The sequence below is a fragment of the Odocoileus virginianus genome, chromosome 27, assembly GCF_023699985.2.
Source record: "Odocoileus virginianus isolate 20LAN1187 ecotype Illinois chromosome 27, Ovbor_1.2, whole genome shotgun sequence".
In the NCBI taxonomy this organism is placed as follows: Eukaryota; Metazoa; Chordata; class Mammalia; order Artiodactyla; family Cervidae; genus Odocoileus; species Odocoileus virginianus.
The window spans coordinates 16,179,995-16,193,609 of NC_069700.1; the positions used below are offsets into that span (position 1 = coordinate 16,179,995).

Genomic DNA, 13,615 nt, shown 5'->3' on the forward strand with positions numbered 1-13,615 from the left:
CTGGCTGGAGGCCACAGGAGGTTTCAGAAACACAGTGGCAATACCACAGAGGTAAGTGGTCCTCCTAATGCTAGTTGGTTACTTAATGCTCACACAGAGAAAGGAAGAGAGGAGTCTTCAAAATCATAACTTTTACTCATGTCTCCTTAAGAGGCCACCCACTCTCATCATCCTCAGATTGTGTCCATTTTTAAAACATAACCTTTGATTTATCTTCACACATAAGAGAGTTCTTCAGGGCCCCCAGCCTCAGGTATGTGTTGGGAAAGTGGAATAATTTTAATATTGACTCATGAACTGTAATTAGGAAGATGAATTTGCAGTGTTAAACAGAAAGGAATCAAATTACTTTTAGATGATCTACACTACCCACCCCCTTCAGTTGGTTCATGGGTTTTTAGTAACGTCTTAGTAACGTTCTTAGTAACATCTGATTCCTGGAAAGTGAATAACATTTAAAATGCAAACCAAATTTACGATATTCTTATGATCATATCTTTTGAGAAGCCCCCCATAGTTTATAATCTGCCTCTTTTTTGGTTGTGGTTAAGCTTGCCCATAAATGAGTTAAAGGGCTACTTGAACTGTTGACCAGCAGAGGGCAGTTTCACCACAGCGCTTACAAGTCCAAGCCAGGGCCAAGGCACCTGCCAAGCCCTGCGGACTCGGTTCTATACTCAAACACCTACGGCGGCTTCTCTAGCCTTTCACACCACAGTTCACACTTCCAGTTGGCAGTTGTTACTATGCTTATTTGCCTTTTAACTTCCCACGCGTTAAATAAAATAAATCTTAATTTTCCTCAAGAGCAGACACTTGGTCTCTTCCTCTCTCAGCCTAGCACAGATCTGTACAATGTCATATCCTTAAATAAATGAGTGAAATCAGTGGTCTAGCTGTATGTTTTAAGATAAAATCCTTTAAATCTGTCATGGCTATTAAAATTCAAAATGTGCATACCCTTTGGCCTAGTAGTCTTCCAGGAATCTAGCCAGCAGAGATACTTGCATAGTTATTCTAAAGTCATGCAAAAAGATACAGTTATATAACAAATATATTGTTAGTATGTATTTGGTTCATTCCTAAAGAACCAAAATCTATTAACAATGCTTAGCCAATGTGGCAAGGGTTGACGGACTTTTACAGTGAAGTATCAGGGTAATATTTCAGGCTTTGTGGGACATCAGTCACTGCAACCGTGGTAGAGTATCAGAGGTAACTGCGGTCCGTGGGGTCGCAAAGAGTCGGACACGACTGAGCAGCTGGACAGGCAGCAGAGGAAGAGGAGAGAATGGATGCGGCCATCCATATTCATTTATATTCATCCATATCCATCTGTATTCCAGTAAAGCTTGTTAGAGACACTGCAGTTAATTCTTGTAAATATCTTGTGTCACAAAATATTCTCATTTTTTCCAGTCATTTAAACATGTCAATCATTTTTAGTTTGTGGATTACACAAAAACAGGCAGCCAGCTAGAGTTGGCCAACAGGCTGTAATTTGCCAACCCCTGTTGAAGAGGATGAAATTGCAGGGGTAGTGAGGAGAACCTTTCACCAAAAAATGATGGGATTATGTGTTTTCTCTTTTTTTTTTTGAGTCCCTGTTTTTAAAATAAAATCTAAAATACATGCGAAATGAGATCACTCGCAAATCCCAGCCTTAGAACAAACGGAAACACCAAAGCCGTACAGTCTTGGCGCTTACCTTTTTCTTTGACCTCACAGTGATCACAGAGCTCCCAAACCTTGAGCCTGCCTGTGAAATACACTGTCTGTTAATGGCCTTTGAAAACATACCATATGATTTTTATCAACTTAAAATACGGGAAAGGGCTTTTTTTTTTTTTTTTTAAGAAGATACTTACTTCAGGAGAAATTAGTACATACTGGGCCTGAAAGAGAGTGATAAGAAAGTGAGACTGTTAATGTTATTGCTGTTCACGGATTTTTTTCTTTAACCAATTTTAATTATACTCACTCAAATTTCTACATTTTAGAGAAGCCCTTTGTCACCAGAAATTCTGCTTACAGGAATGTAGCTCAGAAAAACAGATGTATAAAAATGTTTATGTGAATATTTATCTTACTATAACAGCAAAAATTTGAAATAGACTAAGTGACTAACAGACTTAAATGGTTTGTCTACGGATAAACAACTAAGTATCTGGTAGATATATTGCATAAGAATTTAGAAAGCATAGAAGACTTATTACACTGATAGGTTAAACAAGATAAAGTTGTGTACAAAATGTACACTAGGATCACAACCATTAATATATACACACAGACATGGTGTAAAGGTTTAAGGGTGTGCTTCAGAATCAGCTCTGGGTTCAAGTCCCTGTTCTACCATTTCCTAGCAGTGTGACCTGTAACAACTTCCTTCTCTGATCTTCAGTTTCTTTATAATGAACAGAATACCAAACTAATAGCTTTATTGTGAATTAGATTTTATATGTATATAAAAAGTGCTAGGCACAAAGTGTGTGCATGCTCAGTCACTTCAGTCCTGTCCAGTTCTTTGCAGCCCTATGGACTGTAGCCTGCCAGTCCATGGGATTCTCCAGGCAAGAATACTGGGCTGGATTGCCATGCCCTCCTCCATGGGGATCTTTCTGACTCAGGGATCAAACCCACGTCTCCTGCATGGGCAGGCAAATTCGTTACCACTAGCACCACCTAGGAAGCCCAGGCACACACAGAGTAAATGCACAATAAATGGTAGTAATTAAGTTCATAGAAAAAAATGCTAGCAGGATACACATGAAAAGGTTACTGGACATCTCTGCAGACTGGAATTCTTTGTACTGCATTTTCTAATAGTTTTACAATAAACTCTTTTCTAATTTGAAATTTTAAGTTTAAAATAACAGCCAAATGTTTTAGATCGAGGAAACTTAAGCAATGAAAGATGAAATAAAAAGGGCTGGAGTCTTCAAGAAACTCCCAACGGCCATGGTCTGTTTTCTGCTGTGCACTCCGAACCAAGAGCCAGTATGACACCACATCCAGCTGAACTTCCGCTATGGGGGCAAACACTAGAACTGCAGGAAGGCAGGCAGCTTTCAAGCAAGTGATTGTGCTCTGACCTCAGGTGTGGGTCAGGTTACCTGAGTCCAAGTAGCAACTAAGAGTTCTAGAGTGGACATAATTTACCAAGGCATCAGCAAGTACCGTCCTTTCCCAGTTTGGTGTGGAGTTGTGTACAATGCTTACCTTTTCTTCTGGACATGGAGTCACCCATGATTTGCATTTGCCTGTCATGTCACCCATGGTGATCTGTTTGCCATTATACACATAAACACGGCCATCCTCTCCCCCCATCAGTCCCGCAGTTGCATCTGTGATCCTCAGCGGGGCTGCTATGATGATTTCATCTGTGAACCATGAAAACCAGAAGAAGGAAGTGTCTTACTCCTTGCTGTCATCCTTTCCATTGTTCCACTGCTGGATCCTCACCCAGCCTCCCACCAATAGTAATGCATCCTTCACTGGTCTACCCTGATTTCTTTCCAATGCAGTCAGAGGCTTTTGTTTTCTGTTTCATCATTCATTGATGTGGGTGGCTCTCATTTCACCATGTTCGAGAAGTACAACTCACTCTTGTACATCCGGCTCTGGTCTTGATTTGTTATGAGGCTAGACCAGGGGTGATCCTATCAGGGGGGCCCATCTTCTTGGCCAGAGCCACCGTTCCTTTCCTACCTAAGCCATCATCATCCAAGTCACTCAAGTGCAGAACGCCACCAAATCGGGAGAAGCGGCGGTTTCCACTGAAGGTGCTGAGCAGAGAAGGCTGCGAGTCAGGGGTCAGTTCATACATCCGAGTGCTCCCACCTTGGTGCAGGGTCATGGTCAGGAATGATACCTTAGACACGACATCTGAAATAAACCACAGAACAGTAGCTGCCACCGTCACAAGAACGAAGCGCGGACACAGACTTGCAGTGACACAGGCGAAACTGTCAGATTTGTGAATGCCAAAATTTATATATGATCATTGTAAAAGGTGTGGAAAACACCCAAAAAAAGTATAAAGAAGAAAATGTATGTAATGCATATATTTGTTTCTGGACAATGATATATACTTACATATACATACATACACATTTTAATGGGGTTTTTTGCAGATTACAAAATTCCTTTTACTAAGTTTTGGTTTTATATTTAATACTATGATAAATGATATTTATGAATTACTATGATCCTTCCCCCACAGTATTTTCTGAGAACAGATTTTTAGAAAGGACCCGTCTATAATTGGATTTGGGGGATGAGTATTGTTTTTAAGGCTCTTTGTCATTTTGCCAAACCTCTTACTAGAGAAAGTACATCAGTTTACATTTCACCAGCAGTGTGTGAGTTCCCAGTCTCACCTCAATCTTGCCATCAAGTATTCTTTTTCATGCCACAAATACTTTGTAGCTTTTAATGAGTACCATAAAATCCCCACTGAATATTTAAACCGTCGTGTGTTGTGGCCACAGTCGGACCCAGAGATCCTGCTGAGCCAGAGGCTGGGGGGACAGGCCTAAATCTAATTATTAGTTTACTTGAACTCGCCCTGCAAGTAGGTCAGATATTTCACGTTTCACTCAATCCATCCATAGAGCTGTGATTCCCGAACTCAACACTGAAACACTTCGATGAACTCATGGGGAGTTGTCTTTAATTTTTGCCGCTAAGACAGTGACATCTGTCTGACGCCACATGACCCACCTGCTGGGGGAGGTCACAGTTTCAACACTAGATCCCCACAGTTCTTCCAGTGATGTCATATCTTTGCAAAACTGGAACTTTATCATAATAGGGGGTGGTTATGATACAATGCAGGCACCACTGGAAAAGCAGTATAGGTCAAAATGAGGATGATCCGGTTCCAGGGTTCCAGGGAAGTGACACAGCTATTCATGAAGAAGTGAAGTTTCATGACGGGTGACCTACCTTGTGTCGGGGCCCCCACCAGCAGCACTTGGGTCCGGGTCCCGTTCACCATCACGTGGCCACTAGATAGGGAGGTACCCAGTTTCCCCATCGCCTGTGAAATGCAGTAAGTCACTACAGTACAGCTGAGAATCTCCCTGTGGTGTCCGCTTCCCTGGGGAGGGAGGGGGCCGCCATACCTTGTCTCCGGAAATGCTAAGCCAGCTTTGACAGTTTGGCGGGAAATAGCCATACACCCGTCCAGGGCTCTGTTTCTCTTCGCGAGTGCGGAACAAGTGGCCCTGACTGGAAGCAAGCACGCTGGGCTGAGGTGCTGGGACCCAGGATGCAGCGCTGGGCGGGTGCTCAGGTCCAAGGAAAGATGACCCACATCTTCCCCACTCACAGCGCCCCCTGCACCCCAGGCTACTGGTCCCTGTCATCAGTGTGGGGGGTGTTCAGATGAACCCCCATATCAAGACTCTCCAGGTTAAGAGGTTCGCATTCTACTTCCCAACTGACAAAACAGGGGGATACCTCCTGTTATGGGCTGGATTGTGTTCCCCAAAATTCATGTTCAAATCCTAACTGCCAGTACCTCAGAATGTGATGGCATTTGGAGACAGGGTCTTTAAAGAGGTAATTATGCTAAAATGAGGTCATCGTGGTGGGGCCCCAATCCAATATGACTAGTGTCCTCATAAGAGGGACAGACACCAGGGGTCGATGCACAGAAAGGAGGCTGCATGGGAGGCACGGAGAAGGTGGTTTAAGTGACAGAGAGGCGCCCTGGAAGATAGCAACCCTGCTGACACCTTGATCTCAGATCTCTAACCTCCAAAACGGAGATCATCGATTCCTGCTGCTTAAGCCACCCAGACAATGCAGGCAAACTAACACAGCTCTCTCTCAAACTTCTAAAAAGGAACATTTGCCACTTGACCCAGAGTCTTCGCTTTTCCTTGAAGGGTAGGAATTTCAGAGCCACTTCCTGTGAACCCCACATTCAGTGGGCTCCCCAGGCTTCAGGGACCCACCCCTTGGGTCACTGGTCCCTGCACCCCACATCAGGGCTCACCTACTGGTGTTCTTCCAGGTCGGGCTTCCAGCCAGAAGCAAAGTCCTGTTGTTGACACCGACACCGTGAAGGGAGTACCCCAGCCAAGCAAAGTCCTCCTCTCCCCTCACCAGCCAGTTGGCAGCCTCCACGTTCAGCTTCTCTGCACAAGACAAGCAGTGCCTTCTGCTTTACGTGGAAAGACTACAGGAATGGGAAGAGTGGCCCTTTGTGTAGCATAATGAGAAACGGGTTCATTGGGCTGTTTTTGCCACAACTCTTACGTGCCCCCACACCTGTCCCCAGGGCCCCAGCATCAGAAATGGGGCTCATGCATCATACAAAAAATACATTTCTAGAGCTAGCCTCTGTGGAGTGGAGGATGCTGTCTAAAAAGAGGACCTGTTGGGAATTTTCTTGGCAGTCCAGTGGTTAGGATGCTGTGTTCTCACTGCCGAGGATCCAGGTTCAATCCCTAGCTGAGGAACTAAGATTCCACAAACTGCGTGCACCCCCCGCCCCCAAAAAGGCCTGTTGGACAGCTGGAGCATCAGTGCGATGCCTGAGTGTTTTCACTCTTCCATTGAGACACTATGAGGGTAACTATTGCCCACTCCCCGCCCTCCGCTTTGGATCTGGGTCTACACACTGGATCCTTCTGTATATTCAGTAAACCTGCCCACAACACTTGCTAGAACATCTGAAAGAGGAAGAATGATAGAGAATTCAGGTGAAACCACACACAACAAGGGAAACAGGACCGAAACCCCCATGCAAGAGAAGGCATCACAGACTACAGCAGTGGGGGTCTCCGCCCACCCCACCCCCAGCAAGCACTACCTCTGTCACTGTAACTGGAGCCAGAGTAAAATGCAGCCACAATTCCCTTCTGTTTCCCTCCACCTGGAGCAAAAGGGGAGCCAATCACCAGGTCCGGTTCACTGTCTCCATTCATATCCGCTGCCAGGAGGGTCCAGCCCAAGTTACAGTAGGTATCCTGAAGAGAAAATGGGAACCCAACCACCTTTAACTCAGCCTTGGGGCAATTAGGATGCAGTGAATTCTCGTTTTCTGTACTTGATGAAGGTGGTCAACGTACCTGGCAAGAGATGGTGATGTTGGGGGAAGAAGACAGTTGCCCTTGTTCGGAACCAAAGTAGATGTACACTGCACCCTAGATAAGGACAAACCACAGGGCGATTGTGAGACTCGGTGGTGACCCAAGAACCTTAACAGCAAGACAAAGATGACTGATGATGAAACAAATCACCATCAGAGCCCTGTTGAGTCAGGAGCTTGGTTACTGACTGAAGTCAGTGTCCAGTCCTGTGCATCAGCCTCTTCCATCAGATCATTAAGAGCCCCCCAAAGCAGAAACTGTCATTTCATCTTGGTCTCCCCCACATCTTGCTCTGGGTCTGCCATCCATAATTGTTCAACATGTTTGCAGAATGAACTACTCAACTGCCCACAACCCCTTCAAAGCCCAGTTCAGCTTCCGGCTCTTCCACGAAGCCCCACCGCCACCCCGACCCAGCCCATGACTTCTCAACACCAGTACATCTCGTCAGTACCGCTCGCTTGCCTTCGGACACAGGCTGTGCTGTTACTGGGTTATGAAACAGTTCCCATCTTACAACTTGCCTCTCTGCATCCCTCCTCCTTCTAGAATCATTTCCTTTCCCTGGTGAGCTGAGGACTGAGTACACAGTGATGGATAAGACCAACCTCAACCCTCCCAAAAGCTGGCCAAGGGGCAACTGTGACACCGCAGTGTGAGGAGCTACAAACAGGCAGTGAGCACAGGACAACAGTGTCGCCTGAACCAGGGTTTAGGTCACACTTCCTCCAAGAAGTGATGTGTTACCCCCTACAGGGAAAAAACAAATGGAAAAGGGGTTTTTCGGGTAGAAGGAACTGGATGAGCATGGGTCCTAACATGAAAGTGCCTGATGGTCTGCATGAAAAATTGTTCCCACGACTCACGAGTGAGGAGGGAGGGGAAGAGGTGAACCTGGTGGGACAGGGTGATGAAGGGCCTTGGACTCTGCAGTCACTCACGATGCTCGGCTATGGTGTGGACTGGGAGGAGGAGAGCCCTGTGGGCCAGGACCCAGGATCTCTGCTCTCGGGGAGGGAGAGGGGGAAGGTGCTGGGTTCTGTGCCCACGAGGAAGGATCCAGGGACTCACGTCCCTGCCCCATGACAGGAAGCTGTGGATTAGCTGGAATTTCTGCCCCTCCTGACCATCTCTCAGCATCCCTGGGGGAGGGAAGGAAGGAAGGGGAATTCAGGACCTGGCGGAATTGGGAAATCCCACCCGAGAACCCAAACTGAGGCCAGGGAGGCAGGAACAGGATCTGCCAGGTAGCCTGAGGTCACAAGGACCTGAATGGAGGGCTGGGATCATCTCCCCACAAACACTGCCTGGCACCCCTTCCACCTGCTTCTCTCTAGAGGTTCCATGGGCTCCAGCCTCCGTCCCCACTATCCCCTCTCCCCACCAGCCTCCTTACTGTGTATGTGAGCTTCTCGGAGCCCACCGAGGGGGCTCCCACCGCCAGGTCAGGCATGCCGTCCACGTTAAAGTCCAGCACAGCCACAGCCGAGCCAAACCGACCTGAGGGCTGAAGACACACCAGTTACTCCCCCTGGGCTGAGCCACGACCCTCCGAAGAGCACACCTGACTCGTGGGGGACCCCATTGAGCACCCAGGACTGAGGAACAAGACTGCAGCCCACTCGTAACACATCCATGACCCTCCAGATGGCTAGCTCACCCTAAGGATGTTTCTGGCATGTCTGTCTGCCTCAAGGGGGAAGATAAGGTACTGGAGAGAAGAATTCAGGTCCAAAAGAGACACAGATGTAAAGAACAGACTGTTGGACTCTGTGGGAGAAGGCAAGGGTGGCATGATTTGAGAGAATAGCATTGAAATGTGTATATTAACATGTGAAATAGATCACCAGTCCAGGTTCAATGCATCAGACAGGGTGCTCAGGGCTGGTGCACTGGGATGACCGTGAGGGATGATGGGGAACACATGTACACCCATGGCTGATTCATGTGAATGTATGGCAAAACCACCATAATATTGTAAAGTAATTAGCCTCCAATTAAAATTTAAAAAAAAAGAATGTAGGTCCTTAAAAGTTCTAGGTTTTCAGAAAATGGTCTTGTGTATCCTTGTTAAGGACTAGACTCTTATTGGAAAGTACCCAAGATAATAATCACTTAACAGAAGCTAATGTCTGTCAAATACTCAAGATGTTCTAGAGCTGTACTGACCAGTGCAGTAGTCACTAGATAAATGTGACATTGAAATTACTTAAGTCAATTTTTCAGTTTCACTGGCCACATTCAAATGTTCAGAAGCCAAAACACTTAGTAGCTCCCATACTGAACAGCACAGCTTTAAAGCATATGCATCATTACCAAAGGGTCTACTGATTCTGCTGTAGACACTGTTCAAGCATTTTACGTGAATTAGTAGCCCCTAATTTTATGCTTTACAGATGGAAAACTCAGCCCATTCAGGGACCATTTTCTTCCAAGGTGGGTTTTCTAGATCTTCCATCTCCTGCTGTCTGGAATCAGCCTAGACCTAAAGGAAACTCATGAGGTTCTCCTTATCCTTTCACAACTTATCTAACAATGAAGAGTCTTGCACAAATGATGCTTGCTACATCACACACACACCCCAGAACCCACATCTCTTATTTGTTGGTTAATCTCTCTATACCTGTGTGCAATGGCATCTGAGAACACAGTCCCTTTCTACCGGGTGGGGGGAGGCGGGGTGGGTACTCGATAAACGAGAAAGGATTGCCTGGAGATACAAGCAAGCTGGGGCAGGCTGGGGACCCATAAGTAGGGGCCCCTGCCAACTGAAAACGGGTTAATTTCCTCAACACCAGCTCTACTAGCAAGCCCTCCTGCAGGGTAACTCATTCCAAGAAAAAGCATAGCATTCTAAAATAGGCAGATACTTAATGGAATTCCAGCTGAGCTATTTCAAGTCCTAAAAGATGATGCTATTAAAGTGCTGCACTCAATATGCCAGCAAATTTGGAAAACTCAGCAGTGGCCCCAGGACTGGAAAAGGTCAGTTTTCATTCCAATCCCAAAGAAAGGCAATGCCAAAGAATGTTCAAACTACCACACAATTGCACTCATCTCACACACTAGCAAAGTAATGCTCCAATTCTCCAAATAAGGCTTCAATAGTACATGAACCGTAAACTTCCAGATGTTCAAGCTGGGTTTAGCAAAGGCAGAGGAACCAGAGATCAAATTGCCAACATCCACTGCATCATAGAAAAAGCAAGACAGTTCCAGAAAAACATTTACTTCTGCTTTATTGACTATGCCAAAGCCTTTAACTGTGTGGATCACAAAAAACTGTGGAAAATTCTTAAAAAGATGGGAATACCAGACCACCTTACCTGCCTCCTGAGAAATCTGTATGCAGGTCAAAAAGCAACAGTTAGAATTGGACATGGAACAATGGACTGGTTCCAAATTGGGAAAGGAGTACGTCAAGGCTGTATATTGTCACCCTGATTATTTAACTTATATGCAGAGTACATCATGTGAAATCCTGGGCTGGATGAAGCACAAGTTGGAATCAAGATTGCCAGGAGACATATCAATAACTTCAGATATGCAGATGACACCACCCTTATGGCAGAAAGCAAAGAACTAAAGAGCCTCTTGATGAAAGTAAAACAGGAGACAGAAAAAGTTGGCTTAGAACTCAACATTCAAAAAACAAAGATCATGGCATCTGGTCCCATCACTTCCTGGCAAATAGATGGGGAAAAAAAATGGAAACAATGACAGACTTTATTTTCTTGGGCTCCAAAACTATTGCAGATGGTGACTGCAGCCATGAAATTAAAAGACTCTTGCTCCTCGGAAGAAAGCTATGACCAACCTAGACAGTTTATTAAAAAGCAGAGACATTACTTTGCTGACAAAGTTCTGTTTAGTCAAAGCTATGGTTTTTCCAGTAGTCATGTATGGATGTGAGAGTTGGACCATAAAGAAAGCTGAGCACCAAAGAACTGATGCTTTTGAACTGTGGTGTTGGAGAAGACACTTGAGAGTCCCTGGGACTGCAAGGAGATCAAACCAGTCAATCCTAAAGGAAATCAACCCTGAATATTCATTGGAATGACTGATGCTGAAATTAAAACTGCAATAGTTTGGCCACCTGATGCAAAGAACAGACTAACTGGGGAAGGCCCTGATGCTGAGAAAGATTGAAGGCAGGAGGAGAAGGGGACAATAGAGGATGAGACTGGTTGGATGGCATTACCAACTCAATGGACAGGAGTTGGAGCAAGCTCCAGGAGTTGGTGATGGACAGGGAGGCCTGGTGTGCTGTAGTCCACTGGGTCGCAAAGAATCGGATATGACTGAGCAACTGAACTGACTCTGAGATATCTATCCTCATCTTCCATCTTATAGATAAGGACCAGAAAGGTTAACTGCAGACCAAGAATGATGGCTACAAGATTCCCATCTCTAGTGCACGCCATAGTGCGGCATCTTCCCCATTACTTAAGGACACTGGGAGACAAAGGCATGGAGTTACCTCCTTCCTCACCCCAAGGATCTTGGATGGAGTTTCCCATTCACAGGAAGCAGCTGCCTCTCTTACTCCTTGTCTAAAGGAGCCCAAAGGATTATACTTTACACCACAGTCCGACAGGGGAATGGCTTGGTGAAGAAGAAAGAAGTAACAGGAATGGGTTAATTTATTCTGGAACTTTCTCATTTGGTGTCAGAAGGGCCCAGAAAATACTATCCCTGTCCCTCTGGGGCTGTGTGATCACGTACTCTGCCATCAACTTAGTTAACACCTCTTGGACTCAGGGGCTCCTTCCATCAGAGCTTGAAAGTGAAGTTGCTCAGTCCTGTCCAACTCTTTGCAACCCCGTGGACTGTAGCCTGCCAGGCTCTTCCATCCATGGGCTTTTCCAGGCACGAATACTGGAGTGGGTTGCTGTTTCTTTCTCCAGGGGAATCTTCTCGACTCAGGGATTGAACCTGGGTCTCCTACACTGCAGGCAGACTCTTTAGCATGTGAGCCACCAGGGAAGACCTATCAGAGCTTAAACTAGATTATAAACCACTGGCCTTTTCATTATTTAAAGTGTGTTCAGCAGCACCATCCTATTTTTTCACAGCATTAACTCCACAATGAAAGGTTTAAGGGGGTGTCTGGGACAAGTAAAAGTCTGGCCCCCCAACTCCCCTAAGGCTTGATACTTGGAGTTTGTGATGCCACCAAAGCCCCCAGACTCATCCGTGGTGAGTAACAGGGCTCAATCCACCCCTTCTTACTTATCTCTCACGTAAGGATGAACACCAACGACGTCCAGGAGGAAAACCCTCCAGGTCTCTAGTGCTCCCGAGAGGAACTCTAGTGCTGCCTTCACATGGAACATCTGTACAGTCACTGTGGGATTTTTCTGGTAATAAATAACCACTTAAAGAAATAAAATCCGACCAAAGTCTGGAGTTTAGTTAACAGTAATTTACCAGTGTTGGTCTCTTAATTTTGCCAAGAATGCCATAATTACGTAAGATGTTAACACAGGGGAAACTGGGTCAAGGTACATGGAAACTCTCTGAACTGTCTTTACAACTTTTCTGTGCATCTAATGGTCTTCCAAGAGGACTTCCCTGGTGGGCCAGTGGTTAAGAATCCACCTGCCAATACAGGAGACCCGGGTTTGATTTCTGCTCCAAGAAGATTCCACATGCTGTGAAGTGGCTAAGCCTGAGTGCTACAACTACTGAAGCTCGCACCCCCTAGAGCCCATGCTCTCCAACAAGAGATGCATGCATGTGTCTGACTCTTTGCAACTGCATAGACTGTAGTCCATCAGACTTGTCTATGACATTTTCCAGGCAAGAATACTGGAGTAGGTTGCCATTTTCTCCTTCAGGGGCTCTTCCCAACCCAGGGATCGAACCCACGTCTCCTGCAGTAGCAGGCAGATTCTTTACCACTGAGTTACCTGGGAAGCCCCACAATGAGAAGTCCACACACCTCAATTAGAGAGTAGACTCCGCTCACTGCAATTAGAGAAAGCCCACCCACAGCAATGAAGCTCCAGCACAGCCAAAAATAAGCATCGAAACATGTATATTATCAAGGGTGAAACAGATCACCAGCCCAAGCTGGATGCATGAGACAAGTGCTCGGGCCTGGTGCACTGGGAAGACCCAGAGGAAATGGGTGGAGAGGGAGGTGGGAGAGGGGAGGGGGAATCGGGATGGGGAATACATGTAAATCCATGGCTGATTCATGTCAATGTATGACAAAAACCACTACAATACTATAAAGTAATTAGCCTCCAACTAATAAAAATAAATGAAAAAAAAATTTTTTTAATAAAATTCTTACAAGATAAAAAAAAATTTATATTTTAAAAAACACCCCAACAAAACAAAACAAAAAGGTCTTGTATTATCATATTATCAAGACATCACATCCTGATTGGTTATTCAAAGGCACTCGATAGTATGGGTGTTCCAGAAGGTGTCAGACAAACCACTAAAAGATAGAGACACAATGAGATCAATGAAGTGAACACACTTTTCAAAATAAAAGTCAC

At 45.5% G+C, this 13,615-nt stretch overlaps 1 protein-coding gene across 6 annotated transcripts in view; it reads right to left on the reverse strand.

Moving 5' to 3' along the window:
* GPLD1 (glycosylphosphatidylinositol specific phospholipase D1) overlaps positions 1-13,615 on the reverse strand; it is a 58,163-nt gene that overhangs the window by 5,609 nt on the left and 38,939 nt on the right. For all 6 annotated transcript variants that reach the window (XM_070456212.1, XM_070456211.1, XM_070456213.1 and 3 more), the window contains 10 exons: positions 8,500-8,610; positions 7,083-7,157; positions 6,824-6,980; positions 6,005-6,146; positions 5,127-5,232; positions 4,948-5,041; positions 3,709-3,885; positions 3,220-3,380; positions 1,869-1,895; positions 1,709-1,759 (listed from right to left, as the gene is read on the reverse strand). In XM_070456212.1, coding sequence (XP_070312313.1) covers positions 1,709-1,759; positions 1,869-1,895; positions 3,220-3,380; positions 3,709-3,885; positions 4,948-5,041; positions 5,127-5,232; positions 6,005-6,146; positions 6,824-6,980; positions 7,083-7,157; positions 8,500-8,610 — 1,101 coding nt within the window. The remainder of the gene's footprint in view (positions 1-1,708; positions 1,760-1,868; positions 1,896-3,219; positions 3,381-3,708; positions 3,886-4,947; positions 5,042-5,126; positions 5,233-6,004; positions 6,147-6,823; positions 6,981-7,082; positions 7,158-8,499; positions 8,611-13,615) is intronic.